The sequence below is a fragment of the Palaemon carinicauda genome, chromosome 41 (genome assembly GCF_036898095.1).
Source record: "Palaemon carinicauda isolate YSFRI2023 chromosome 41, ASM3689809v2, whole genome shotgun sequence".
NCBI lineage: Eukaryota > Metazoa > Arthropoda > Malacostraca > Decapoda > Palaemonidae > Palaemon > Palaemon carinicauda.
This window is the reverse complement of record NC_090765.1, coordinates 34,661,006-34,687,509: the sequence shown is the minus strand read 5'-3', so window position 1 is coordinate 34,687,509 and position 26,504 is coordinate 34,661,006. Positions and strand designations below refer to the sequence as shown.

The window sequence follows — 26,504 nt, the reverse complement described above, 5'->3', positions numbered from 1 at the left end:
ACCACCACGGAGTGACCCGCCAGGGTCCGTTGGAACTGTTGAAGAGCCAGAAAGACTGCCTTCATCTCTAGCAGGTTGATGTGCAGGTACTTTTCTGATTCTGACCAAAGGCCTGAGGTCCTCTGGTCCAGAATGTGCGCCCCCCACCCTTCTTTTGACGAGTCCGAAAACAGTGTCAACTCCGGGGGGAGGACGAGAAGATCTACTCCCTTTCGCAGGTTCTCGTCGACCAGCCACCACCGCAGATCCGCCTGTTCCGAAAGTCCTATCGGGACCTGTAAGTCCGGGGAATCGGATCCTTGATTCCACCGGGACTTGAGCCGCCACTGCAGGGATCTCATCCTGAGACGGCCATTTGGAACCAGACGAGCCAGGGAGGACAGGTGACCTAATAGACGCAACCACGATTGGGCGGGAAGCTCTCCTCGCCTGAGGAAGGGTTCCGCCACCCTCCTCAGCCTTGCTATCCTGTCGTCTTATGGAAAGGCTTTGTGGAGATTGGTGTCTAACAACATGCCTAGATAAACCAGTCGTTGGGACGGCTGCAGAGAGGACTTCTCGAGATTTACCACGATCCCCAGATCCTGGCAAAGTCCCAGAAGCCTGTCTCGGTGTCGAAGAAGGGGCGACTCCGAATCTGCTAGGATCAGCCAGTCGTCCAGATAACGAAGGAGACGGATGCCGTTCCTGTGCGCCCAAGATGAAATCAGGGTGAAAACACTGGTGAATACCTGAGGTGCTGTGGAGAGACCGAAACGCAGCACCTTGAACTGGTAGGTCTTGCTGTCTAGGCTGAATCTCAAGTACTTCCTGGAAGACAGATGGATTGGGATCTGGAAGTACGCATCCTTTAGATCCAGTGTGCACATGAAGTCTTGTGGTCTCACTGCAAGTCTGACCGTGTCCGCTGTCTCCATGCTGAACGGAGTTTGCTTGACAAACTTGTTCAGAGCTGAGAGGTCGATGACGGGTCTCCAGCCTCCAGACGCCTTCTTTACAAGAAAGAGTCGACTGAAGAAGCCTGGGGAGCCGTCGACGACCTCCTGGAGAGCATCCTTCTTGAGCATGGTCTCAACTTCTGCCCGAAGGGCTAGCCCCTTTACCGATCCCATGGCATAGGAGCTCAACAACACTGGATTTGCTGTCAGGGGAGGTTGAGATGTCGTGAATGGGATGCGATAGCCTTGGCCGATCACGGAGACCTTCCAAGCATCGGCCCCATGTTGCTGCCACCTGTGCACGCAACTTTGAAGGCATCCCCCCACAGGTGGACACGCGGGGGGACTGCCACTCCTAGCATTTGCGGCCGCGGCCGCTCCCTCTAGGAGTCTTGCCTACCCTGAAGAACTTACCGGCCCTCTTATCCTTGGCTGGAAAGAGCTGGGGTTTAGACACCACTTTCTTAGCTGCCGGCGCCTGCTTTGGTGTCTTGCGAGGCTGCTGCTGCAGTTGCTGCAGAGCTGGAGGCTTGTAGGGCTGAGATGCAAGGGCCCTTTGGAGGAGGGAGTCATGGCTAGACTTCCTCCACCTCTCAGCTGTACGTTCCATGTCCTGCAGCTCGAACAGATTCCCCCCAAGGAGGGAAGCATGCCTGAGCCTGCAGACATCCACGGCGGGGACCTTCGGATGGATCTTCTCGGTCACGGCATCACGACGCTTCAACACCGAGTTGGCCCAAAGGTTGGTAACCTGATGTGCCAGGAACTCGATGGAGCGAGTGCCCGAGAGGCGGAAGGTCTCCAGGGCCTTCCTATTGGTCTCCTTAGACAGATCCTCGGAGCGCAATAGGATGCCCAGTGAACCTAGCCAGATATCCAGCCACGAACTGGCCTGCATGGCGCACTTCGCGACCTTCTCATGGCTCAGGATCTCCAACGCCGAGAACGACACCTGCCGGGCGGAGAGCTTCTCAAGGGGAACTCCCCTAGCGAGCTCTTCTACCGAATGATGGAGGGGAAGAGTGAGGCTAGACTCCCCCATGATCTCAAAATACCTCCTCTGCTGGAGACGAGGAGGTGGGAGGAGTTTGTTCCCGGCAGAGGAACGACTGGAGGAAGCGAGAACCGCGAGTTGAGCATTGGCCCTGGCTCTGGCACTCTTCAGCCCCTGGGACCAGGGCAAAGCCGTGCTGGCCTTGGGGGGCTTCTGAGTCCCATAAACCTGATCCAGGACTGTGTCCTTGCCTTCACGGGGGGCGATCACAGGGTCCATGAAACCGTTGAGCTGTCTCATCAGGCTCAGAACCTGCCAGAAGGCATGCTCAGACTCTTGCTGGTCTCCTCCCTGTGGACTGGCAGCTAAGTCTCCTATCCCCGGAATCTCTTCCTGGGGAGATGCGTGGACGTTCTCCCGGGGTGCAGCTGGATCCTGACAAATTCGAGAAGAAGACTTCGGAATCGTCTTGGAGTCCTTAGGTTCCCTCCTGGGCGGGATACACGACCCCAACAAAGAGGTCTGGAAGGCGCCTTCCACGCGAGACGATTCCCCCCTTGGTGCCGAGGGGGAGACCACTACCTCACTGGATTCTCCTGGGGACGGAAAAGCCTCGTCCTCGGGAGAAGGAGAAAGCGCCTGCGAAGGGGACGGAGCCTTCCTGACGGACCTCTTAGGAACCAGCTTCTCCCTGGGAGAAGTCACCACGAAGTCCACTCCTCTCCTTCTCTTCAGCGGGGGCGAGGCCGCCGTTGGCTTGTGTCCTTGATCGGCGAGTGCCGGCTTCATAGCCTTCACTAACGCCCGCATCAGAGGACCAAACCAAGACTGCCGAGACACGGACACAGAGTCCGAAATTCCTGCTGGAGGGAAGGGGATCGGGCGATCCTTCGGAGTGGACACCACTGGACCTGCCTGTAAGGAAAAAGGGGAAGAAAGTTGCTCTGACCTCTCCGATGGGTCTTCCCTATCCTGAAAAAGAGACCTGCTCTTAGGCGGGGGCGATCCTGATTGCGGTCTGGCGACACGCGTCCCTGCTGCTGTCGCGAGCTGCGGAACCCGACGCAAACGGGGGTCGTGCTGACGCTCATGCGTAGGCGAAACTAAGGAGTCACGCGCGAGAGGCTGTTGAAGCGCGGGCGCGCAATCGCGCGGAGACAATCGAGCGCGGGAGCGGTCGCGCGCGGGCGAACGATCACGCGGGCGCGTAGGCGAGTAAGCGCGAGGGAGAGCTGGCGAGTAAGCGCGAGGGCGAGCTGGCGAGTGAGCGCTTTGGCGCATCGGCGAGGGAACGCGTTGGCGAGTGGGCGAACGAGATCGCTCCTCTTAGCATCCTTATAGGGAGACGGGAGGCCCTTGCGACGTAGCGGACGGTGAGCCTTACGGCGAAGGCGGCCACGAGGGGGGTCGTCAGGATCATCAGTCCTCCGAAGGGGAGTCTCAGTCAAAGCGCTCCCCCGAGAGGGAGGCTTGGCAGCAGAAGAGCCCGTGGGACTCCCTTCCCCTTTCGAAGGATGTACAGAAGGGGGAGGAGAGCCTTCAGCAACGTCATCCTCATCAGGAACTGCAGAGGTTTGCCCCGACCTGTCGGAAGCCTCTGTCACCACGACGTCGACGATAGACAGAGGATCTACCTCTGCTATCACCGGCGACTGCTTAACAGCGGCCCCCAACTGGACAAGGTCAAACAGGGCTTCCTTGGAGGGCAGGCCCTTCAGCCCCAAGGAAGCCCAAAGCTGAAAAAGATCATCATGAGACACAGGATCATTACAGTATCAAAAACCTCCCCCGGAGGAGAAGGGGGAGCCGCCCCGCTATGGGAGGTGACGCCCTCTCCCCCCACCGAAGGTCGGGAAACAGAACTAGGGCCTGCGCTCCCACTCGGCGGTCTCTCCTTAGGAGCCGGACGAGGGGAAGCTTCGGAGGAAGTGTCCCGAGAGCCTTCCTCCTTCAAGGCAACCCTGGAAGGAGAACGGTCTCTCTTGGACTTCTTCTTACGCCGGCGGCCAAAACTCTCCCACTGGGAGGCAGACCACTCCCTACACTCACTACAAGTATTTTCTCTGTCACACCGTCAGCCTCGACACTGCGGGCAAAGGGTGTGAGGATCCGTATCCACCGCAGACATGAAAGTACCGCAAGGGCGACCGGCAATACCAGGGCACTTGCGCATGGTGGACATCCAAGGGCGAGGCCAACTTCAAACACACACAAGCTGAGGAAAAGCAAAAAAGATTAAGGCTGTCAAACGAAGACGATGGACAGACACGTCTGTTCATCGCCGGAGCCAAAAGTGAAGTGAAGCAAATCACTGGTGTGTGGGGGGGCAGGGGTAGCAAGCTACCCCTTCCCCTACCCCCGCTAACTAGCGCGGGGGTAGTTAACCCTCGTTAAAAACTATTGGCTCGTCATTTCAGCTACGCCGAAAGTAAACCCAATGTAAATAGCGTGGTTTGTATTTCGGTTACGGAACAATTGCCTTTTTTCTAGCTATACAAAGTTGAGTCCTTCAAAATAGCAAATATGTCTTATAGGGATGACTAGACTTATAGGGCCTGGCATGGCCAAGAAGACTGGTACATGGTTAAATAGGAGATCCCTTTCCCTGAAGGGGATAGCAGTCCGGAACAAAATACTGTATATACTGTACTTTGCATATGATGATTAATGGATTAGTATAATTCCACCTTCATTGCTCTAATTAGTGATTCTTTAGATTCTAAAGAATAGAGCTCAAAAGTGCAGCTTACCAGCATCAAGTCAGACCCAGTGAGTAACACTTCAACCGCTTCGTCCCACAGAAAGAGGCAGAAAATGAAGAGCCAGTCATTCTACCTTTCATTACAAACTTACAGCTAACTGAAAGATTTTGCTTGAAGGCTAGGGTGGGACCTATACCCATGACTTTGTGAGCTCTGATCCTAGCTGGTATTGTACCTTGACCCTCTCAGAGGTTGAAGCATACACTTTACGGATCATCTCACAAAGCCAGAAAATGATTGGATTCCTTGACACCTCTTTCTTAGTCCTACAAATGCTAACAAAGAATAACTAAAATCAAGCCTGAGATATTGGGTCCTTTTCAGATAGCACCGAAGAGTCCTCACGGGACACAAAAGTATCTCTTGATCATCACTCGATGTTTCACATAAAAAGGAGATGAAGAAGATGTCACAACTGGGGTTGTGCAGAGATGGGTTCTGGGCTATGGCCAATCCTAAAGGCCAGCTCCTTCCACTCCTAAGCTTTGGTGACTAACTAAGCAAAACCATGCAACTCCCCTAATCTCTTTGCTTATGCTAAGGCTAGCAATTGACAGTCTTGAGAGTTAGATCTATATATGACTACCTTCTAAAATGTTTAAACAGGGTAAACGTAAGAGCCTTGAAAATGAGGATCACGTCCCACTCTGAGGGCCTGAGGTCCTGGGCTGAGCAAGACTGTTCAAAGTTTCTAATGAGCATCAATAACACTCATGAGAAAGAGAACAATACCCTTCAGTCCAAAGACTATACTCTAGATTGAGCGGTAGCCTTTGACAGCTACGAATAGGAGGCGCTCCTCTTGGCAAAAAAGACAAGGAAACCTGCAATCTGTGCTAGAGAGGCTTCAACTAGATAAGTATCCCTTCCAAGACACCAATTGCAGAGATGGCCCACTTTCCTTGGTAGACAGCTGCAGAAGACTATCACAGGTACCCAATCATCTCCTGTATAGTGCATTGCAAAATGAGTTCGCTCAGAGAAGATGCTGGATAGCCTCCAACCGTTAAGTTCCAGCACCTTATCAGATTATTTTTATCTCAGAAGATGAGGCTGACAGAGGAATGTAGACCATTGGGGTAGTTCTCTTGGAACCTATACTAGTAGTGTCAACAAATCGGCATACTCTTCGCCATGTGGCACTATGGGAACCACCAGGGTCATCCTGAGTCCTGGCAGACAGATCAAGCTGAACAGAGAAAGGCATACACATCCAGGTGATCCCATAGGTGTTGGGAAGCAAAACACAGGGAGCTTCCTGTTTAGGTGGCAAACAGGTTGATCCCTGGAGAACCCAACAGAGCAAGAAGACTCTCCACCACGCACGAATATGTTATTTTCATTAGTAAAATAAATTTTTGAATATACTTTCCCGGTGATCATATAGCTGTCAGCTCTGCTGCCCGACAGAAAAACCTTAGGACAAAATACGCCAGCGATCGCTATACAGGTGGGGGTGTACATCAACTGCGCCATCTGTCGAGCAGGTACTCAAGTACTCCATGTCAACACAGAACCAATTTTCTCCTCTGCCCACTGGGTCTCTATTGGGGAGGAAGGGAGGGTCCTTTAATCTATGATCACCGGGTAAGTATATTCAAAAATTTATTTTACTAATGAAAATAACATTTTTCAATATTAAACTTAGCCGGTGATCATATAGCTAATTCACACCCAGGGGGGTGGGTAGAGACCAGCATTACATGTTGACATTATTATGAGCTAAGTATTTTGTATTTCATTTTAGCAGTTATTCAAAATAACAAACATAAAATAAATAAGTACCTGGTAAGGAAGTCGACTTGAACAATTACTCTGCCTTTTTAAGTACGTCTTCCTTACGGAGCCTCGCGATCCTCATAGGATGCTGAGCGACTCCTAGGAGCTGAAGTATGAAGGGTTGCAACCCATACTAAAGGACCTCATCAAAACCTCTAATATAGGCGCTTCTCAAGAAATGACTTTGACCACCCGCCAAATCAAGTAGGATGCGAAAGGCTTCTTAGCCTTCCGGACAACCCAAAAACAATAATAAAACATTTCAAGAGAAAGATTAAAAAAGGTTATGGAATTAGGGAATTGTAGTGGTTGAGCCCTCACCCACTACTGCACTCGTTGCTACGAATGGTCCCAGGGTGTAGCAGTTCTCGTAAAGAGACTGGACATTCTTAAGATAAAAAGACGCGAACACTGATTTGCTTTTCCAATAGGTTGCGTCGAATATACTTTGCAGAGATCTAAATTGTTTAAAGGCCACGGAAGTTGCGACAGCTCTAACTTCGTGTGTCCTTACCTTCAGCAAAGCTTGGTCTTCCTCATTTAGATGGGAATGAGCTTCTCGTATTAACAGTCTGATAAAATAGGATAAAGCATTCTTTAACATAGGCAAAGATGGATTCTTAACTGAACACCATAAAGCTTCAGACGGGCCTCGTAAAGGTTTTTAAATAGAACTTAAGAGCTCTTACAGGACATAAGACTCTTTCTAGTTCATTTCCAACCATACGATAAGTTTGGAATATCGAACGATATTGGTCAAGGCCGAGAAGGCAGCTCGTGTTTGGCTAGAAAACCAAGTTGTAGAACATGTAGCCGTTTCGGATGAGAATCCGATGTTCTTGCTGAAGGTATGAATCTCACTGACTCTTTTAGCTGTGGCTAAGCATATCAGGAAAAGAGTCTTAAAGGTGAGATCTTTCAGGGAGGCTGATTGTAGCGGTTCGAACCTGTCTGACATAAGGAATCTTAGAACCACGTCTAAATTCCAACCAGGTGTAACCAAACGACTCTCCTTCGTGGTCTTAAAAGACTTAAGGAGGTCCTGTAGATCTTTATTGTTGGAAAGATCTAAGCCTCTGTGACGGAAGACTGATGCCAACATGCTTCTGTAACCCTTGATAGTGGGAGCTGAAAGAGATCGTTCTTTCCTCAGATATAAGAGAAAGTCAGCTATTTGAGTTACAGAGGTACTGGTCGAGGATACGGATACTGACTTGCACCAGTTTCGGAAGATTTCCCACTTCGATTGGTAGACTCTAAGGGTGGATGTTCTCCTTGCTCTAGCAATCGCTCTGGTTGCCTCCTTCGAAAAGCCTCTAGCTCTCGAGAGTCTTTCGATAGTCTGAAGGCAGTCAGACGAAGAGCGTGGAGGCCTTGGTGTACCTTCTTTACGCGTGGCTGACGTAGAAGGTCCACCCTTAGGGGAAGAGTTCTGGGAACGTCTACTAACCATCGAAGTACCTCGGTGAGCCATTCTCTCGCGGGCCAGAGGGAAGCAACTAGCGTCAACCTTGTCCCTTCGTGAGAGGCGAACTTCTGCAGTACCTTGTTGACAATCTTGAACGGAGGGAATGCATATAGATCTAGATGTGACCAATCTAGTAGAAAGGCATCTATATGAACTGCTGCTGGGTCCGGGATTGGTGAGCAAAATATTGGGACCCTCTTGGTCATCGAGGTTGTGAAGAGATCTATGGTTGGCTGGCCCCAGGTGGCCCAAAGTCTCTTGCATACATCCTTGTGGAGGGTCCATTCTGTTGGAATTATTTGTCCCTTCCGACTGAGACAATCTGCCATGACATTCAAGTTGCCTTGGATGAACCTCGTTACTAGTGAAATGTCTAGACCTTTTGACCAGGTGAGGAGGTCCCTTGCGATCTCGTACCATGTCAGAGAGTAGGTCCCTCCTTGCTTGGAGATGTACGCCAAAGCCGTGGTGTTGTCCGAGTTCACCTCCACCACTTTGCCTTGAAGGAGAGACCTGAAGCTTTTCCAGGTCAGACGTACTGCCAGTAGCTTCTTGCAGTTGAAATGCATTGTCCTTTGACTCGAGTTCCATAATCCCGAGCATTCCCTACCGTCTAATGTCGCACCCCAGCCTACGTCCGATGCGTCCGAGAAGAGAACGTGGTTGGGAGTCTGAACAGTCAGGGGAAGACCCTCTCTAAGGTTGATATAGTCCTTTCACCAAGTCAGACCAGACTTTATCTTTCCGGAAACCGGGATCGAGACCGCTTCTAGCGTCTTGTCCTTTTTCCAGTGAAAAGCTAGATGGTATAGAAGAGGACGGAGGTGTAGTCTTCCTAGTGACACAAATTGATCCACGGATGACAGTGTCCCTACCAGACTCATCCACAGCCTGACTGGGCAGCGTTCCTTCTTCAGCATCTTCTGGATGGATAGCAGGGCTGGGGGTTGATCGTCTTGTTCAGCAACGTCCTCATCAGAGGGTTCCTCATCCGAAACTGATGAGGAAACGGCAACGGAGTGGGCAACGTCTGACTCGCTGAATACGGTCGCACTGGTGGATGCGTGACGGAGCCGGACGCAATATCATGGCACTGCTGCACAGTCTGTGAACTGTCAACAACCATGGGTGCGCGAGGAAGTACAGCGTCAACCCGAAACTGTCTAGACTGTCTGGGTTGTGCAGTCAACACCCTACCGGGTTGCTGAGGTTGACGCACTGCGTCACAACAAGTCACCTCTGCTGGTTGTTGAACGTCTTCCTAGTGATACACTGAACGTCAACAACCACCTCCGAGCGTCGCTTAACGTCAACGTGCGACTGGCAACCCACACTGGGTCGCATCGGTGGAGGAACCACCTCAACTGGCAGACGCGAGTAGGATACCTCAGCGTCAACAGGGCGCACAACCAACCGGTTGGAAGGTTGTTGGCCAGAAGGTTCTTCTCCGTATTTAAGTCCTCTATCAAGGACACAAGCTTGGACTGCATGTCTTGCAGCAAAGCCCATTTAGGGTCTACGGGAGCAGGTGTGGCAACAGACGGGGTTAGCGACTGAGGCGGAACCATTTACCATCCCTGGAAGCCTTGTTATGTGTGACATAATAGTACAGCAAAACTTCAAAGGCTCGACAAAAGTTGAGAAGTTGACCTGTAAACAACTTGGAGCGACTCCTGGCTAGGCGCCAGGGCGAGTCTACCAGAATTGAGAAGTCTATCTGGGCAGAGGCATGAACTCCCAAGCCGAGAACTTCTCTCGTGTCCTATCAGACTCTCGCTCTATAAGCCAGTTTAAAAGAAGGGAAATCAAAGGCTGTATCCCTAAAACTCCTCCTGGTGCAAAAACCAGTCGCCTAGCCAACGTAACGCTCTCTAGGAGAGCGAGAGAGCACTAGCTTAACAACAACGCTTCGAAGTAGCTAGGCCTAGTGTAAGTTCTGACGTTAGGCGAACGAGGAGCAGCAGTTACAAGATCCGGACGAAGATCCTTAAAAAATCATCATGATTTAATTAAAGTCCATAGGAGGCTAAGCAGCTTAAGGCTCCTCTCCAAATGACAGAGTCCTCAAAGGAATATCAGTAGGAGGGAGAACAGCACTTTCTCATCTACAGGAACCTTGTCCGAGAAAAGCTAGGTTATCTCAGTGAGGGTCTCACTGGTGCATTAGCAGCAGACCAGAAGGCAACGTTATGTAACTGCTTGACAGTCTGTGAACTGTCAAAAACTGAACTGTCAACCACAACAGGTGCGTGAGGACATACAGCACTGGTGCATTAGTAGCAGACCAGAAGGCAACGTCATGTAACTGCTTGACAGTCTGTGAACTGTCAACAACTGAACTGTCAACCACAACAGGTGCGTGAGGACATACAGTGTTCACTCGAGACTGCTTTGACTGTCTATACTGAGCAGTCAAAACAACTCTAGAATGCGGAGGTTGACGCACCGCGTCAAAACAAAACAACTTAGGTTGTTGTTGTAACTCGCGAACGTCAACAGAGGGTTCCGTGCGTCTGTGAACGTCAACGTGCGGCTGGCAGGGTACACTGCGCATGGGTGGTGGAACTCTCACAGCCGGAGTGCGGGAGCAGGTAGCGTCAGCGTCTACTGTACGCACAACCGGGGTTGGTTGTAGGCTAACGGGTGCAGCGTCAACCTTCTCCGCACGATACTCCTGCATAAAAGATGCTAACTGTGTCTGCATAGACTGTAGCAAAGACCACTTAGGGTCTACAGCAGCAGGTGCGGCAACAGACGGTGTTACTGCCTGTTGCGGTACCGCTTTGCCTCTCTTAGGAGGTGAGCAGTCGTCGGAAGACTGCAGCGAATCCGAACTGACCCAGTGGCTACAACTGGGCCGTTGGACTTGCGCGGAAGAGACCGACTTGCGCTTAATAAGCTGCGAGACCTTGGTCCATGGTTTCTTACGAGAAACCTCTTCCGCAGACGAGAAGTAAATGGGCTCTCTCGTCTTTGTGTGGGTGGGGCGATCTTGGGTAGATACGCCCGAAACCACGGAGGGAAACGTCTGTTCGTTGATCAAGGCCTGACGAACCCATAAGTCGTTCGACATTACTTCTCCCCTGGGCTTGGGAGCTTGCAAGAGGTCCCGGACTAGGTGAACGACAGGCACGAACAGACGAACCCTCGGACGCAACACTGTAACACTTTGCGCATATCACTTTATCACTTCGATTTTCTGTTTTGCACTTATTTCACTGAAATCGAAACTTTTACTGATTTCTACCTGAAACACGCAATTCTACCCTTCATTAAAAGGTAGTAATTGCGAAAACAGTCGTATAATGCAGCTCATTAATACTAGCAAAAACAGAAAACATATATAAAGATAAAGAATTCAGTGGCTAGGAAAGAGACTAAACACTAGTTCAAATAAACTACGTTTACAATCTCTCACCGCACATAGCCTGGGGACAAGAATAAAACCCTAGAAACGTTTTACCTTCCCCGTACAGCAACTAGGGAGGAGAGAAACACGAGAACAACGTTACCCGCTTGAACGGAACGTTTTTTCTCCTCTCTCTCCCTCCGTCTCTATCTCTCTCTCTCTTTCTCTCTTGATTTCACACCTGAGAGAAGAGCCCAATTATATATCGTCAAAACATGTTATTTGGCTAAAGGAAAAAAACTGAAAGGTTTTCCAAATAAAAAGTTCCTTTAATTTAGAATTTAAACCATTTAAGCTAAGAAAGAATGAACGAAACGTCAGAATCGATTTACTCTTACTGCAAAGTGAAACCGTGATACACTCTCTCTCTATCGTAACGATAGAGCGCATGTTGAACGTCCTGAACGTCAACAACTGCGTAGTCTAAAAAACTAAACGTTAGTTCATCTTTGAAAACAGTACGAGACTGTCAAAGAAATTCTTTCATAAAACATTAAATTTAAAAAGTTTTAAATTCTTTAAAGGCTAAATACGATATAACGGGCTCAACGTTGATTAACTTCGGTTCCAAGTTAGGACCGCCTACTATCAGGAAAGGTCGCATATAAACAAAACATAAAAATTTATTTTTATATGTTTATAATAAATGGAAAGTTAATCGAAGAGGCCTAATAAAGGCGGAGAGATATAAAATATATAGATCTATAACGTGTTAAGCAAAATTACTAAAAACCTAAACACACTTCCGTCTAAGGGAAGGGTCGGCCATTTAAAAGTGAAAGAGAGTCCATACTCTCTTTGTCACCCTAATTAAATCTATCCAAAACGAGTTCAAGTTTTGAGATGAAGATAAAACCCCTGCATAGCGAAAGCTCAAAACTAGAATAGTGTACTTCACCAAATAGTTGTGAAAACAAATCCAGTTAGTAACAGCGTATTTAGTAGGTCTTGCCAGTGGCACGACAGAGAGAAAATTGGTTCTGTGTTGACATGGAGTACTTGAGTACCTGCTCGACAGATGGCGCAGTTGATGTACACCCCCACCTGTATAGCGATCGCTGGCGTATTTTGTCCTTAGGTTTTTCTGTCGGGCAGCAGAGCTGACAGCTATATGATCACCGGCTAAGTTTAATATTGAAAAGTAAGGATTACTCCGACCCTACAACCTGTCCTTGGCACCCTGAGTGTGTCTGCTAGTGTTATAAATTCCTCTTTCCCAGAATATACCTTGCTGACGATTCTACGGCATTGAATGCCACCCAGCTGTGCATCTCTTTTGCTGGTTTGCAGAGAGGATCAAAGACCATGTCCCTTGCTTGATGAGGTACACCTCTCGTTGGTGCCATGTCTATCGGCATGCCCAAGCACTTCAGCCTCTGCTTGGGTATGAGCTTCAACTTCTCCCAGCTTATCACAATCCCCATATCATGACAAAAAGCGAGAAGCTAATCCTGATCCTGTATCAACAGCCTCACAGAAGAGCCCAGGATCAGACAATCATCGAGATACTGCTCATCAACAGACATCAATTCCAAGTGGGAAAAGCGGCAACCACGGTGAACATCTATGGAGTAGCACACAGTCTTCAGCTGGTACTTTCAAGAGAACTGACGCCAGGGTACTTGAAAGCACACGTCCTTCAGATCCACCAGATCCATGAAGGTCTCCCTCTATGATGAAAGACGGCAAAGAAAGTGCTGTTTCCATTTCCAAGCGCCGGAGCTTTTCTCTCGGGCATGGGTGTCACAGGATGAAGCTTTACAGTCCTTCTGGGCTTTGGAGGGGGCACCACTGGACACATCACCATGAGAGACACTGGCATTTGGGACATCAGAGCAGAAGTAGCCTTAGCTACAAGCTCCCTCAAAAAATCCATAGAAAGTCTACCTGGAAGACCCAAGGAGGCCACATTCATTGCCTGCAGTCTGCATGGCAACAAAAGAGGAGCCTCCAACTTCTGATGAGATCCAGCAAACACTGGGGGAAGCCCGCACACCATCAGAACTTGAAAAGTTGACTAATGTAGCTCCGAAGGCCCCTTGCTCCTGGGGACCGAGCCACGGGTAAATGCGCAAGTGTGGTTGTAGTAGAAGTCTTCCATGAGAGAACAAAAGATGCAAAATACTTCTCTACTGTCTTCTTGGGCGTTGCCAAGATGCACTGGCGAAGGCTTAACTCTCTTCCTCCCATTCAAGGCATACGCCTGCTAATGCACAGAAGATCACTACTTACGCTCGGCACACAGGGGTGATAGCAAATAATTATGCTCCCTACAAGAAGCACAGAGAGTGTGGATCTACAGCCAGTTTAGCCATAATACAATGGCAACATCCACCGTTTCCCTGGCAAGTATGAATTTCTTGCTTCACATCCATAATCCTAAGCAACAGCCAGCATTCACTTCCTGTAAGAATAAGAAGAATAAAATTCTTTGGTAAGGGCGAAGTAGTATGCCTATACTGTACTTGTTGTAGGCATAAACAAAACCGATGAGCTTCCAAAAGGTAGAGGGGCAGGGCTACTCGCCTGCGCTCCCCAACTGTCACTATCTACCTTGTTGATGAATTCAACAACCTTCTCGCTGAGCTAAAGACATGTTCCTTGTTTAAAAGATGAAAGGTTTGTGCACGCTTAGAAACAAATTCATTTTAAAGCTTAGAACAAACAAGATTTATATTTAAAACAACATAATTAAAATAGAGCTGCATTGTAGGGTAAGCAGCCCCTTACAATAGTTCAAAACTTACTTTGGATGTTGCAGCCTTATCGCCTAGCTGAACCAGAAGCTTCAAAGAACGTGCAGATGCAGAAGAGAGAGAAGAACCATTTTCTAACACTCTTACGACAACTTCTCCGTCAAACAATACTTTATTGTTGATGTTAACTTTAAAGGATTCCATAATTCATTACAGCCTGTGAAAAAATAATTCATTGATACTGTACTTGAATAGAGAATACAAGGATAAAAAGTTAAAGATTTATTACTCATAAACAAATTAAAAACACCAATGAACAATAATAGTTTCATCAAGTTTGAAAAGAACAGTACATAAACAAATCTTCAGCAAATTTCCTGTACTACGAAACATTGCAAATAGCATACGCGTATAACCTATGATTAAATTCACTAAGAAAAATGTTATTTTCATTAGTAAAATAAATTTTTGAATATACTTACCCGATGATCATGAAGCTGTCAACTCCGTTGCCCGACAGAAATCTACGGTCGGGATACGCCAGCGATCGCTATCCAGGTGGGGGTGTACTCAACAGCGCCATCTGTGGTCAGGTACTCAAGTACTTCTTGTCAACAAGAACTCAATTTTCTCCTCGGTCCACTGGTTCTCTATGGGGAGGAAGGGCGGGTTCTTTAATTCATGATCATCGGGTAAGTATATTCAAAAATTTATTTTACTAATGAAAATAACATTTTTCAATATTAATCTTACCCGATGATCATGTAGCTGATTCACACCCAGGGTGGTGGGTGGAGACCAGCATACATGTTAACAAAGAAGCTAAGTATCCCGTATTTCATTTTATTAGTTATTCAAAAATAACATAAAATAAATAAGTACCTGGTAAGGAAGTCGACTTGAACCATTACTCTGCCTTTATTAAGTACGTCTTCCTTACTGAGCGTAGCGGTCCTCTTAGGATGCTGAACGACTCTTACGTGCTGAAGTATAAAGGGCTGCAACCCATACTAAAGGACCTCATCACAACCTCTAACCTCGGCGCTTCTCAAGAAAGAATTGACCACCCGCCAAATCAACAAGGATGCGGAAGGCTTCTTAGCCGACCGTACAACCCAAAAACAACAATAAAAAGTATTCAAGAGAAAGGTTAAAAAGGTTATGGGATTATGGGAATGTAGTGGCTGAGCCCTCACCTACTACTGCACTCGCTGCTACGAATGGTCCCAGGGTGTAGCAGTTCTCGTAAAGAGACTGGACATCTTTGAGATAGAATGATGCGAACACTGACTTGCTTCTCCAATAGGTTGCATCCATAACACTCTGCAGAGAACGGTTCTGTTTGAAGGCCACTGAAGTAGCCACAGCTCTCACTTCATGTGTCCTTACCTTCAGCAAAGCAAGGTCTTCTTCCTTCAGATGAGAATGTGCTTCTCTAATCAGAAGCCTGATGTAGTAAGAAACTGCGTTCTTAGACATTGGAAGAGAAGGCTTCTTGATAGCACACCATAAGGCTTCTGATTGTCCTCGTAAAGGTTTTGACCTTTTTAGATAGTACCTAAGAGCTCTAACTGGGCAAAGTACTCTCTCCAGTTCGTTCCCCACCAAGTTGGACAGGCTTGGGATCTCGAACGACTTAGGCCAAGGACGTGAAGGAAGCTCGTTTTTAGCCAAAAACCGAGCTGCAAGGAACATGTAGCCGTTTCAGATGTGAAAACTATGTTCCTGCTGAAGGCGTGGATCTCACTTACTCTTTTAGCTGTTGCCAAGCACACGAGGAAAAGAGTTTTTAATGTGAGGTCCTTAAAAGAGGCTGATTGGAGAGGTTCAAATCTTGATGACATAAGGAACCTTAGGACCACGTCTAGATTCCAGCCTGGAGTGGACAACCGACGTTCCTTTGAGGTCTCAAAAGACCTAAGGAGGTCCTGTAGATCTTTGTTGGTGGAAAGATCTAAGCCTCTGTGGCGGAAAACCGCTGCCAACATACTTCTGTAACCCTTGATCGTAGGAGCTGAAAGGGATCTTACGTTCCTTAGATGTAACAGGAAGTCAGCAATCTGGGTTACAGTGGTACTGATTGAGGAAACTGCATTGGCCTTGCACCAGCTTCGGAAGACTTCCCATTTAGACTGATAGACTCTGAGAGTGGATGTCCTCCTTGCTCTGGCAATCGCTCTGGCTGCCTCCTTCGAAAAGCCTCTAGCTCTTGAGAGTCTTTCGATAGTCTGAAGGCAGTCAGACGAAGAGCGTGGAGGTTTGGGTGTACCTTCTTTACGTGAGGTTGACGTAAAAGGTCCACTCTTAGAGGAAGAGTCCTGGGAACGTCGACCAGCCATTGCAGTACCTCTGTGAACCATTCTCTCGCGGGCCAGAGGGGAGCAACCAACGTCAGCCGTGTCCCTTTGTGAGAGGCGAACTTCTGAAGTACCCTGTTGACAATCTTGAACGGCGGGAATGCATACAGGTCGAGATGGGACCAATCCAGCAGAAAAGCATCCACGTGAACTGCTGCTGGGTCTGGAATCGGAGAACAATACAACGGGAGCCTCTTGGTCATCGAGGTAGCGAACAGATCTATGGTTGGCTGACCCCACAGGGCCCAAAGTCTGCTGCAAACATTCTTGTGAAGGGTCCACTCTGTGGGGATGACCTGACCCTTCCGGCTGAGGCGATCTGCCATGACATTCATATCGCCCTGAATGAACCTCGTTACCAGCGTGAGCTTTCGATCTTTTGACCAGATGAGGAGGTCCCTTGCGATCTCGAACAACTTCCTCGAATGAGTCCCTCCCTGCTTGGAGATGTAAGCCAAGGCTGTGGTGTTGTCGGAGTTCACCTCCACCACCTTGTTTAGCTGGAGGGACTTGAAGTTTATCAAGGCCAGATGAACCGCCAACAACTCCTTGCAATTGATGTGAAGTGTCCTTTGCTCCTGATTTCATGTTCCCGAGCATTCCTGTCCGTCCAATGTCGCACCCCAGCCCGTGTCTGATGCGTCCGAGAAGAGACGGCGGTCGGGGGTCTGAACAGCCAAAGGTAGACCTTCCTTGAGAAGAAAGCTGTTCTTCCACCACGTTAGAGTAGACCTCATCTCTTCGGAAACAGGAACTGAGACCGTCTCTAGCGTCATGTCCTTTATCCAGTGAGCAGCTAGATGATACTGAAGGGGGCGGAGGTGGAGTCTCCCTAACTCGATGAACAGGGCCAGCGATGAAAGTGTCCCTGTTAGACTCATCCACTGCCTGACTGAGCATCGGTTCCTTCTCAGCATGCTCTGGATGCATTCTAGGGCTTGGTTGATCCTTGGGGCCGACGGAAAAGCCCGAAAAGCTCGACTCTGAATCTCCATACCCAGGTAGACAATGGTCTGGGATGGGACGAGCTGGGACTTCTCTAAATTGACCAGGAGGCCCAGTTCCTTGGTCAGATCCATAGTCCATCTGAGATTCTCCAGACAGCGACGACTTGTGGGAGCTCTTAAAAGCCAGTCGTCTGACGGAGCCGGACACAAGATCATGGTACTGCTGCACAGTCTGTGAACTGTCAACCATGGGGAAGCGAGGAAGTACAGCGACAACCCGAAACTGTCTAGACTGTCTAGGTAGTACAGACAACTCCTTATCGGGTTGCTGAGGTTGCCGCACTGCGTCACAACAAGTCACCTCTGCTGGTTGTTGAACGTCTTCCCAGTGACACACTGACTCCGTAAAAAAATCCTCTATCAAGGACTAAGCTTGGACTGCATGTCTCGCAACAAAGCTCAAGGTCTATGGGAGCAGGTGTGGCAACAGACGGGGTTAGCGACTGAAGCGGAACCATTTACCCTCCCTGGAAGCATGTTATGCTTAAATAAAAGTCCATAGGAGGCTAAGCAGCTTAAGGCTCCTCTCCAAATGACAGAGTCCTCAAGGGAATATCAGAAGGAGGGAGAACAGCACTTTCTCATCTACAGGAACCATATCCGAGAAAAGCTAGGTTCTCTCAGTGAGGGTTTCACTGGTGCAAAAGCAGCAGACCAGAAGGCAACGTTATGAAACTGCTTGACAGTCTGTGAACTGTCAAAAACTGAACTGTCAACCACAACAGGAGCGTGAGGACATACAGCACTGGTGTATAAGTAGCAGACCAGAAGGCAACGTCATGTAACTGTATGACAGTTTGTGAGTTGGCAACAACCAAAGTTGTGTGGGGAAGCCTCAACTCCTGACTGACTAGTTTGCTGCTGGCGAGTGGCGGAAACCACAGTGTGTTGCGGAGGCTGACACACCGTGTCAAAACACGGCAGCTTGTGGTAGCTCACGCACGGCAACGGAGTGCTCTGTGTGTGGGAGTCATCATACATCTGGCAGGGTTGACTTGTGCATGGGTGGAGGAGCTCTCACAACAAGAGTGTGAGAGCAGGAAGCCATGCCGGGCGCACAACCGTGGGAGGTGTAGGCCCACGGGTGCATCGTCAACCTTCTCCGCAGTCGGAGTGTGGGAGCTGGCAACAACAAAAGCAGAGTGCTGGAGCGTGGGAGGGGCTGCAGTGGGTTGAGGAGCATGCGGTATGGTATGCGGAGCATGCTGTAAGGTATGCGGCTCATGCTGCATGGTATGCGGAGCATGCTGTAAGGTATGCAGAGCATGCTGCATGGTATGCGGAGCATGCTGTAAGGTATGCAGAGCATGCTGCATGGGCTGCGGAGAATGCCGCATAGTGCTGGAACCCGGCAGCTCTACAGAACCTTCCCACTGCTGATGCGGTAGCTCACGCATGTTAGCAGATGGTGCAGCAAGAACATGCGTCTGGCAGGGTGGACTGCGCATCGGTGGTGGAGCTCTCACAGGTGGAGGGTGGGAGCAGGCAGCCGCAGTATCTGCTGAGCGCACAACCTCGGCGGGTTGTAGGTTAACAGGTGCATTGTCAACCTTCCAGCATGATACTCCTGCATGAAGGAGCAAGCTGAGACTGTATAGTCTGCAGCATGGACCACTAGGGTCTATGAAAGACAACAACAAACGGAGCTACTGTCCGTTGTGACTGAGGGTCTAAAACCGCTGGTGCGGCAACAGACGGAGTTACTGCCTGTTGCGGTACCACCTTGCCTCTCTTGAGAGGTGTGCAGTTGTCGTACTGCAGCAAGTCCGAACTGACCCAGTGGCTACACCTAGGCCGTTGGACTTGCGCGGAAGGGACCGACTAGCACTTAAAAGCTGCAAGATTTGGTCCATGGTTTCTGCGAGAAACCTCTTCCGCAGACGAGGAATAAATGGGCTCTCTCGTCTTTGTGTGGGTGGGGTGATCACGTCGGCAACGTGTGTAGATACACCCGAAACCACGGAGGGAAACGTCTGTTCGTTGATCAAGGCCTGTGGAACCCATAAGTCCTTCGACATTACTTCTCCCCTGGGCTTGGGAGCTTGTAAGAGGTATCGGACTAGGTGAACAACTGGCACGAACAGACGAACCCTCGAACGCAACACTGAAACACTTTGCGCATATCACTTTATCACTTTTGATTTTCTGTTTGCACTTATTTCACTGAACTCGAAACTTTAAGTGGTTTGTACCTGAAACACGCAATCCTATCCTTCATTAAAAGGTAGTAATTGCGAAAACAGTATACAATGTAACAGAAAAACATAATGAAAGATAAAGAATTCAGTGGCTGGAAAAGAGACTAAACACTAGATCAAATAAACTACGTTTAAAATCTCTCACAGCATAAGGCCTGGGAACAAGAATAAAACTCTAGAAACGTTTTACCTTCTTCCCCTATAGCGACTAGGGAGAAGAGCAAAAAAAAAAAACGAGAACAACGTTACCCGCTTGAACGAAATGTTTATCCTCCTCTCTCTCCCTCCGTCTCTATCTCTCTCTCTCTCTCTCTCTCTTGACTTAGAACCTGAGAGATGAGCCCAATTATATATATCGTTAAAACATATTATTTGTTAAAGGAAAAAAACTGAAAGGTTTCCCAAATAAAAAGTTCCTTTATTAGAATTAAAACCATTTAAGCTAAGAAAGAATGAACGAAACGCTAGAATCGGTTTACTCTTACTGCAACGTGAAACCGTGAAATACTCTCTCTCTATCGTAACGGTAGAGCGCAAGTTGAACGTTCTGAACGTCAACAACTGCGGAAACTAAACAAAACGTTAGTTCAACTTTGAAAACAGTACGAGACTATCAAAGAAATTCTTTCAAAAACATTAAAATTAAAATAGCATAAATTCTTAACAGGAAAAACGATATGACGGGCTCAATGTTAATTAACTTCGGTTCCAAGTAAGGACCGCCTACTATTAGGAAAGGTCGCATATAAACAAACATAAAAATTAATTTTTATAAGTTTATAATAAATGGAAGTTAATCGAAGAGGCCTATAAATGGCGGAGAGATATAAAATAAATCTATAACTTTGTTAAGCAAAATTACCAAAAACCTAAACACACTTCCGTCTAAGGGAAGGGTGGTGATAAAAAGTGAAAGAGAGTCTATACTCTCTTCGACACCAACACTTCTCTAAGGGAAGGGTCGGCCATTTAAAAGTGAAAGAGAGTCCATACTCTCTTCGTCACCATAATTAAATCAAATTAATTCCAAAAGCTTGCTAAGCTAATGATAAAGCTTCCTGAATAGCGAAGGCTAAACTCTAGAGCAAATACATCACCAAATCGTGAACAATAACTCCAGAATCAACAGCGTATCCAAGTAGGTCTAGCCGGTGGCACGACAGAGGAAAAATTGAGTTCTTGTTGACAAGAAGTACTTGAGTACCTGACCACAGATGGCGCTGTTGAGTACACCCCCACCTGGATAGCGATCGCTGGCGTATCCCGACCGTAGATTTCTGTCGGGCAACGGAGTTGACAGCTACATGATCATCGGGTAAGATTAATATTGAAAAATATTTCTCAAATGTATTAACAGAAATTTCATGGCTTTATAAATCATTTACAATAAGTCCTGCAGCTACAACAGTTTTAACTTACAACACCTTGTGGATCCAATGCAAGTGCCATAAAGGAATTGTATTATCTTTTTACTACTAATGTATCACAATTTTTCATCCTTTATTTATGTTCTTCATTTGTTCTTTAGTCCTAGTATTGCATTCATGTCAACGTGTTCTTCTTTCCTTGATTGACTATTACTGTAAAAGCAAAAGTAAGTGACATCTTATGTAAAGTACAGTACTTTCTTTATGTGTGTTCCTACCTACAACATATCATAGGAACTCGAGAAGCAACTGTATTTTCCAAGTTTCAAAACCACTGCTTCACACAAACCTTTATGTATGCTGTCCAAAATCTTCCATAATTCTGATCATCCTTAGTATTCAGAACTTATATAAGCATAACTTATAAATGTGCCATCAGGTTGCCAAAAGCCTTATAAGCAAAATATTAATGACACATGTGTTCTCTTGTTTAGTATCCCTCCATATCAGAACTACAAAAGAAAAAGAAAAAAAAAAATTGCACAACAATCAATTTTAACAAGAGCCTCCTCCTTAGGGATTTACAAAGCCATCCTCAGAACCAGCAGATCAATTTCTTATCTATCCAGTTGCTCCATTACTAACAGAAGTTGCGTTCCAGGGATAAAGCACAGTAATGGACATGACTAGGTGGCCAAAGTACATGAGAGTGAAGACAGGTGAGTAGCTCGCACTCTCAGCTAAGTAGATTCACTTTTGTTGAGAGAAGCTAGACCAAAGTGAATTCTCAGGCCCAAAGTTCTGAGAAATTACTCTGTACAAGGCCACACAAGCAAGTTCCAACCATGGCAACTCCAGTGAGATACTTGTTCCTTGAGGGGTGGCAAAACACCGATCAATACAGTAGATCCCACTGTCAAAGGAGGCAAAGTAGTCTGAGTGCAAGAACGTCGACAAACAAACACTCAGTCTCGAGGTTATCCGCATGGGGCGTCTTTAGGGGTGGTGAAAACCCGAGACTCCTCCCTCACAAGGGACTAGAAGTCTCAACAATCACTTCAGGAGAAAGTTCTTTCCCAAGAGTAAGAACGATCAAGACCAAGAACAGGATCGAAAGTGTACCATGAAGAGGTGTAAAGGGAGCCCAATTGACAATCAGCCTCCCATTTAGAAATAGAATTGCCTTTGGTACTCATATCCCCAGAGACTGATGAAGCGTATACAGGATAAATTAGCCTCTGTGGTGTGTGTTGGTTAATGCGGTATCAGGTAGCATGCGAGAGGGGTATAAGGTGGCACTCACACACACACACTAGTTGGCATGTGGAGAAAGACTTTGTCACTGATTGCAAATACTGTTCAGTAAACAATGAAACATGACAGTGCTCTTAAAAGCAGTCTTGGGTTGTCACCTATTCTTGTTCCTTCCCAGTAACACATGCGAGTGGAAGCTTTACAGCACTGTGATGGGCCACATTGGGAAAGAACAGCTGACAGGTGACCTTATTTCCTAGTGCAAGCATGAGGGAGTCTCTCCAGTGACCTAGAGTCAAAAGGAGAACAATTACAAAGTGACCAAGCATTGTATTCCTGAACAAGCTCATGTATGGGAATGTCATATTGCTTGTGAAAGAGAGGAGACCAATCACTGTTTCCTTACACCCCTTGCTCTCTTTTTCGTGTGCACGATGGAACCCCACCATGAGCCATTCCCTCTTCCTTCAGAACCGAAGTATCTTTAGGGAGAGGGATCCCAGGTGTACCCCAGTGGAGCACCATCAATCCTGACCGACAGTGCACGTGCATGATCTGGAATGAGACTGAGCACAGGTAGCAGGGGAGTAAACTCCAGTACTGCATACTGAGACACCTTCCCTGTCAAGGTTGATTATCTGTAATGCACAGTTTCTCTTACGCATAAGCAGGGAAAGATCAAAATACCTTTAGAATCATATTCACGAACTATGTTTATATATACATAATGTATATGTATGCCAAGACCTCTAACCAACTTGAATCTTTTAAGCATTGCCTAAACACTAGACCTAATCTTAGCCTAGATATGGTACAGTATATATTAACACCAACACCGTCAGCATGTACGACAAAACATGTACAGTACTATATGGTTATCCTCCTGATTCTCTTCTTGCCGACTCAATTTCTTATACAGGAGGTTCTCAAGTTACGACGGTCTCAAGTTATGACAATTCATCGTTACAAACGGTCTTCCATTAGGTATTTAAAAAAAATCATCATAACTTAAATTTGAGTTATGTTTGGTTCACTGATATGACAAACTATTTGCTGATGTATAGAGCAACAATAGCATCGTCACAGGATAGGAAGTATAGTTAGATTAACTAAAGAACACAAATAACAACGAGACGAATGTAGACAAAAAACCGTTGTTTAATGACCTCGATGCTCTGAATTGCTCAATCTGCATTAGCCAAGCATTGTGGAGGTTGGAGCCCGTTTTGCTCATCTGTCATATTGCTGAGTAAAATCTCTTTCCCATAGGACTGGAGACAGAGAGGATCCAGCGCGGCCACGGCAACAAAGAACCGTTGGACTCTGGGACAGCCACCCCTCCTTTAACCCAAGTGTATGCCTATGGTACCCCAACCGGATTCGTACCAAACATAAGGAGGAAGCATGGCCCAGATGTCTTAGAGATCGCTAGTACCGTCTCGCCGCTAGAGGCTAATCCTGGTCTTATCGATATTCATTCATTTCTATAATGTACCGTAGATTATTCTGTAACTTTCTAAAACCCCACTGTCTCTCTCTGTTGCCAGACCCTAAAAATTTGTAATATTTATGTATCAATGAGCACTTAGAAGATTTTGCATTTTGAATTTGACTTGGTAAATTGTGACTTAAACATTTTCAGTGAAATTCAACGCTACCATAACTGATTTAGTTATGTGCTCAATACTCTTGTGTATTACTTTTTGTTTAAATAAACAAACTGTTTGAAAAGATACAGAGTAAAATCTGTCATTATCCTCATTTCCCATATTTTTAGGCCTTAAGCCGCTACTACCACACGGCCACGTGACAGCATTGCCAGACCATGGAATAGTATGTTACATATCACTTTAGCATTTGTACGCCACGTTTGTATACACTACGTATTTGGGATTTTGGTCTGGCTCATTTTCTTTTTATATTTCTAAGACTTTTTTTTATGTGCATCATGTCTGGAAAATGTAACGGAGACCTCTGATGGCAATGTGCAGGCCAAACATAGGAATAAAGGTAAAGATTTGTTAAAAGTATTACTTATTGTCTAATAGTACAGTACTGTATAAGTGTAGGTACACTACTGCATAAGATAAATATTGGGTGCAATAATTTATAAATGATAAAGGACTGCTTTCTCTCTTTTTTTTTCAAGTACAGTATACAGTATTATACTGTATATATACAGTATGTATGTATGTATGTATATAAAACCAGACTCAAAACAAAAATCAACTTAAAATGCATTGTGACAACAGATCTCATTTGTAACTTTGGTAGCAAACAAAAAGTTTTTGCTTAAAGTATTTATTCTTAACTTATTTTCTCTTAGTAATAAAATCTGGTGGCCATTGCAATCATCTATAAGTCTACTCAGCACCTTCATTATCACATGACATTTTTTTTTTGGGGGGGGGGGGGGGGGGGGCAATCATCTATTTTCATTTGTAGCACAGATTTTATCTTCTTTAGTTCCAAGTTTACAAAGTTCTTTCAATACAGGATGTTTCTATGGCCCGGTTGCGAGCATTCCTATTATGCAATCATTTCCATTTGTTTAAAACAAGGAAGCTAGGTGTAAGAAGTGTGAGGGTTACGATATGCTAAGCATTACATTTGGAGGTGCCACAAGAAATTTTGTACTGTACTTAAAAGACTAAGAATTGGCACTGTTACTCCTGTACATCTACCACACCGAGACCATCTGACTGTAATGGATAGAATAACATCTATCCCAAAAACAATAAGGTAAGACACTTATATTAAGGTAAAGACATAGGCACACAGCATCTTAGGGGTGTCATAGGGGTGGGATTGGCACAACCCCCGGCAGAAAGGGTAGGTAAGGGCACGGCATCCCAAATTAGGTTATGTGTGGAACCTTTGAATAGGTCATATTCCTGTTTGTTTTCATAGTGAAATATGATTTTTCGGGCATGAAAATACATCTGCAACTGCCAATGGTGACCCTGTTCCAACGATAAGATAAACTAAGAAATTAAAAACAAGGATTTTAAGAGGAAAACAGTTTGTTTGCAATAAAAGTTAAAAGGAAAAAAAAAGGTGATTCAATATAATGTCTCAAGAGGGTATGAATGTGGGTGGTATTAGTTTTAATATTTAGAGCCTACTTTGTAGTTGGTAGGGACAGAAAGGGTCGGTAACCAAAATCAGAATAAATATAGCACAATATTCCTGATGAAGAAAATAAGTGTTTCTGGTGGGTGTATTTTTTGGTAATATACTTTGATCTATTCTCATGCAAATAACTGATAGAAATCCATACTTTCAAAATTTCTAACAATAAAATTTCAAAAGGTATAATTGAAAAACCACAATTTAACCAGGAATATATACATAAGAACACCACCTAACCTAACCAATTTAACTTTAAATTACATTTTTGCAAAACAATTTTAACCAGCATATTTCAAAAGATTGCTACTATAGTCAATTCGTTTTAGTGAGGCAGATTTGTACCGACTCGCAGGGGTGCCCTTTTAGCTCGTAAAAGTTTCCTGATAGCTGATTAGTTAGACAAGATAATTCTAACCAATCAAATAGCAGGAAAATTTCCCGAGCTAAAAGGGCACCGCTGCAAGTCAGTGCAAATGCGCCTCATTAAAAAAAATTGAGTATAGTACATTAGTTTGATCGGAGGGAGCCTTTGTATATTAGCGGCAAGTTCCTCCTGCGTGCCGTGAAAAGTAGACACCAGCTAATGTAAACTTCCCCCCTAACCTAACCTACAAGCTGTGTCCTTACCTACTTACCTGTAGGGTAGGCTAACGGCCCCCTGCAACCCTACATACACTGCCATATTCTTAGTCAGCCGTCATTATACATACAGGAGGCAGCTTTCATACAAACACCCTGGAGCCTTCGTATATCAGCAGCCAGTTCCTCACGCGTTGATTAAAATTGGATATCAACTAACCTAAACTTTCCTCCCGAACCTAACCAACAAGCCATGTCCTTACCTACTTACCTAACAGCGCCCTGCGAACCCCCTTACACTGCCATATTCTTAGTTGGCCATCATTATACATATAGGTGGCTGCCATTATACAAACACCCTTTGTATAACAACGGACAGGACCTCCTACGTGCATAGAAAACCTCGTAATCTACAACCCGTGTACTTAATGTTCCGGTGTGACGGTCTGAACGATCCCCCGGTCTCAGAATTCTCCTTGATAATCTGCGCATGCGCGAACATTACCTTTTGCCAGTGCATACGAGGTTGATGTTTTATTTTCATGCGAGCGAAGCGAGCTAATG

The 26,504-nt window shown here is 46.4% G+C and overlaps 1 protein-coding gene across 2 annotated transcripts in view; it reads right to left on the bottom strand.

Annotated features, from left to right (window-relative positions):
* The window catches only part of LOC137632522 (spindle assembly abnormal protein 6 homolog), a 136,595-nt gene that overhangs the window by 109,606 nt on the left and 485 nt on the right, over window positions 1-26,504 (bottom strand). For both annotated transcript variants that reach the window (XM_068364499.1, XM_068364498.1), the window contains exon 2: window positions 14,098-14,263. In XM_068364499.1, coding sequence (XP_068220600.1) covers window positions 14,098-14,250 — 153 coding nt within the window. In that variant the 5' untranslated portion in view covers window positions 14,251-14,263. The remainder of the gene's footprint in view (window positions 1-14,097; window positions 14,264-26,504) is intronic.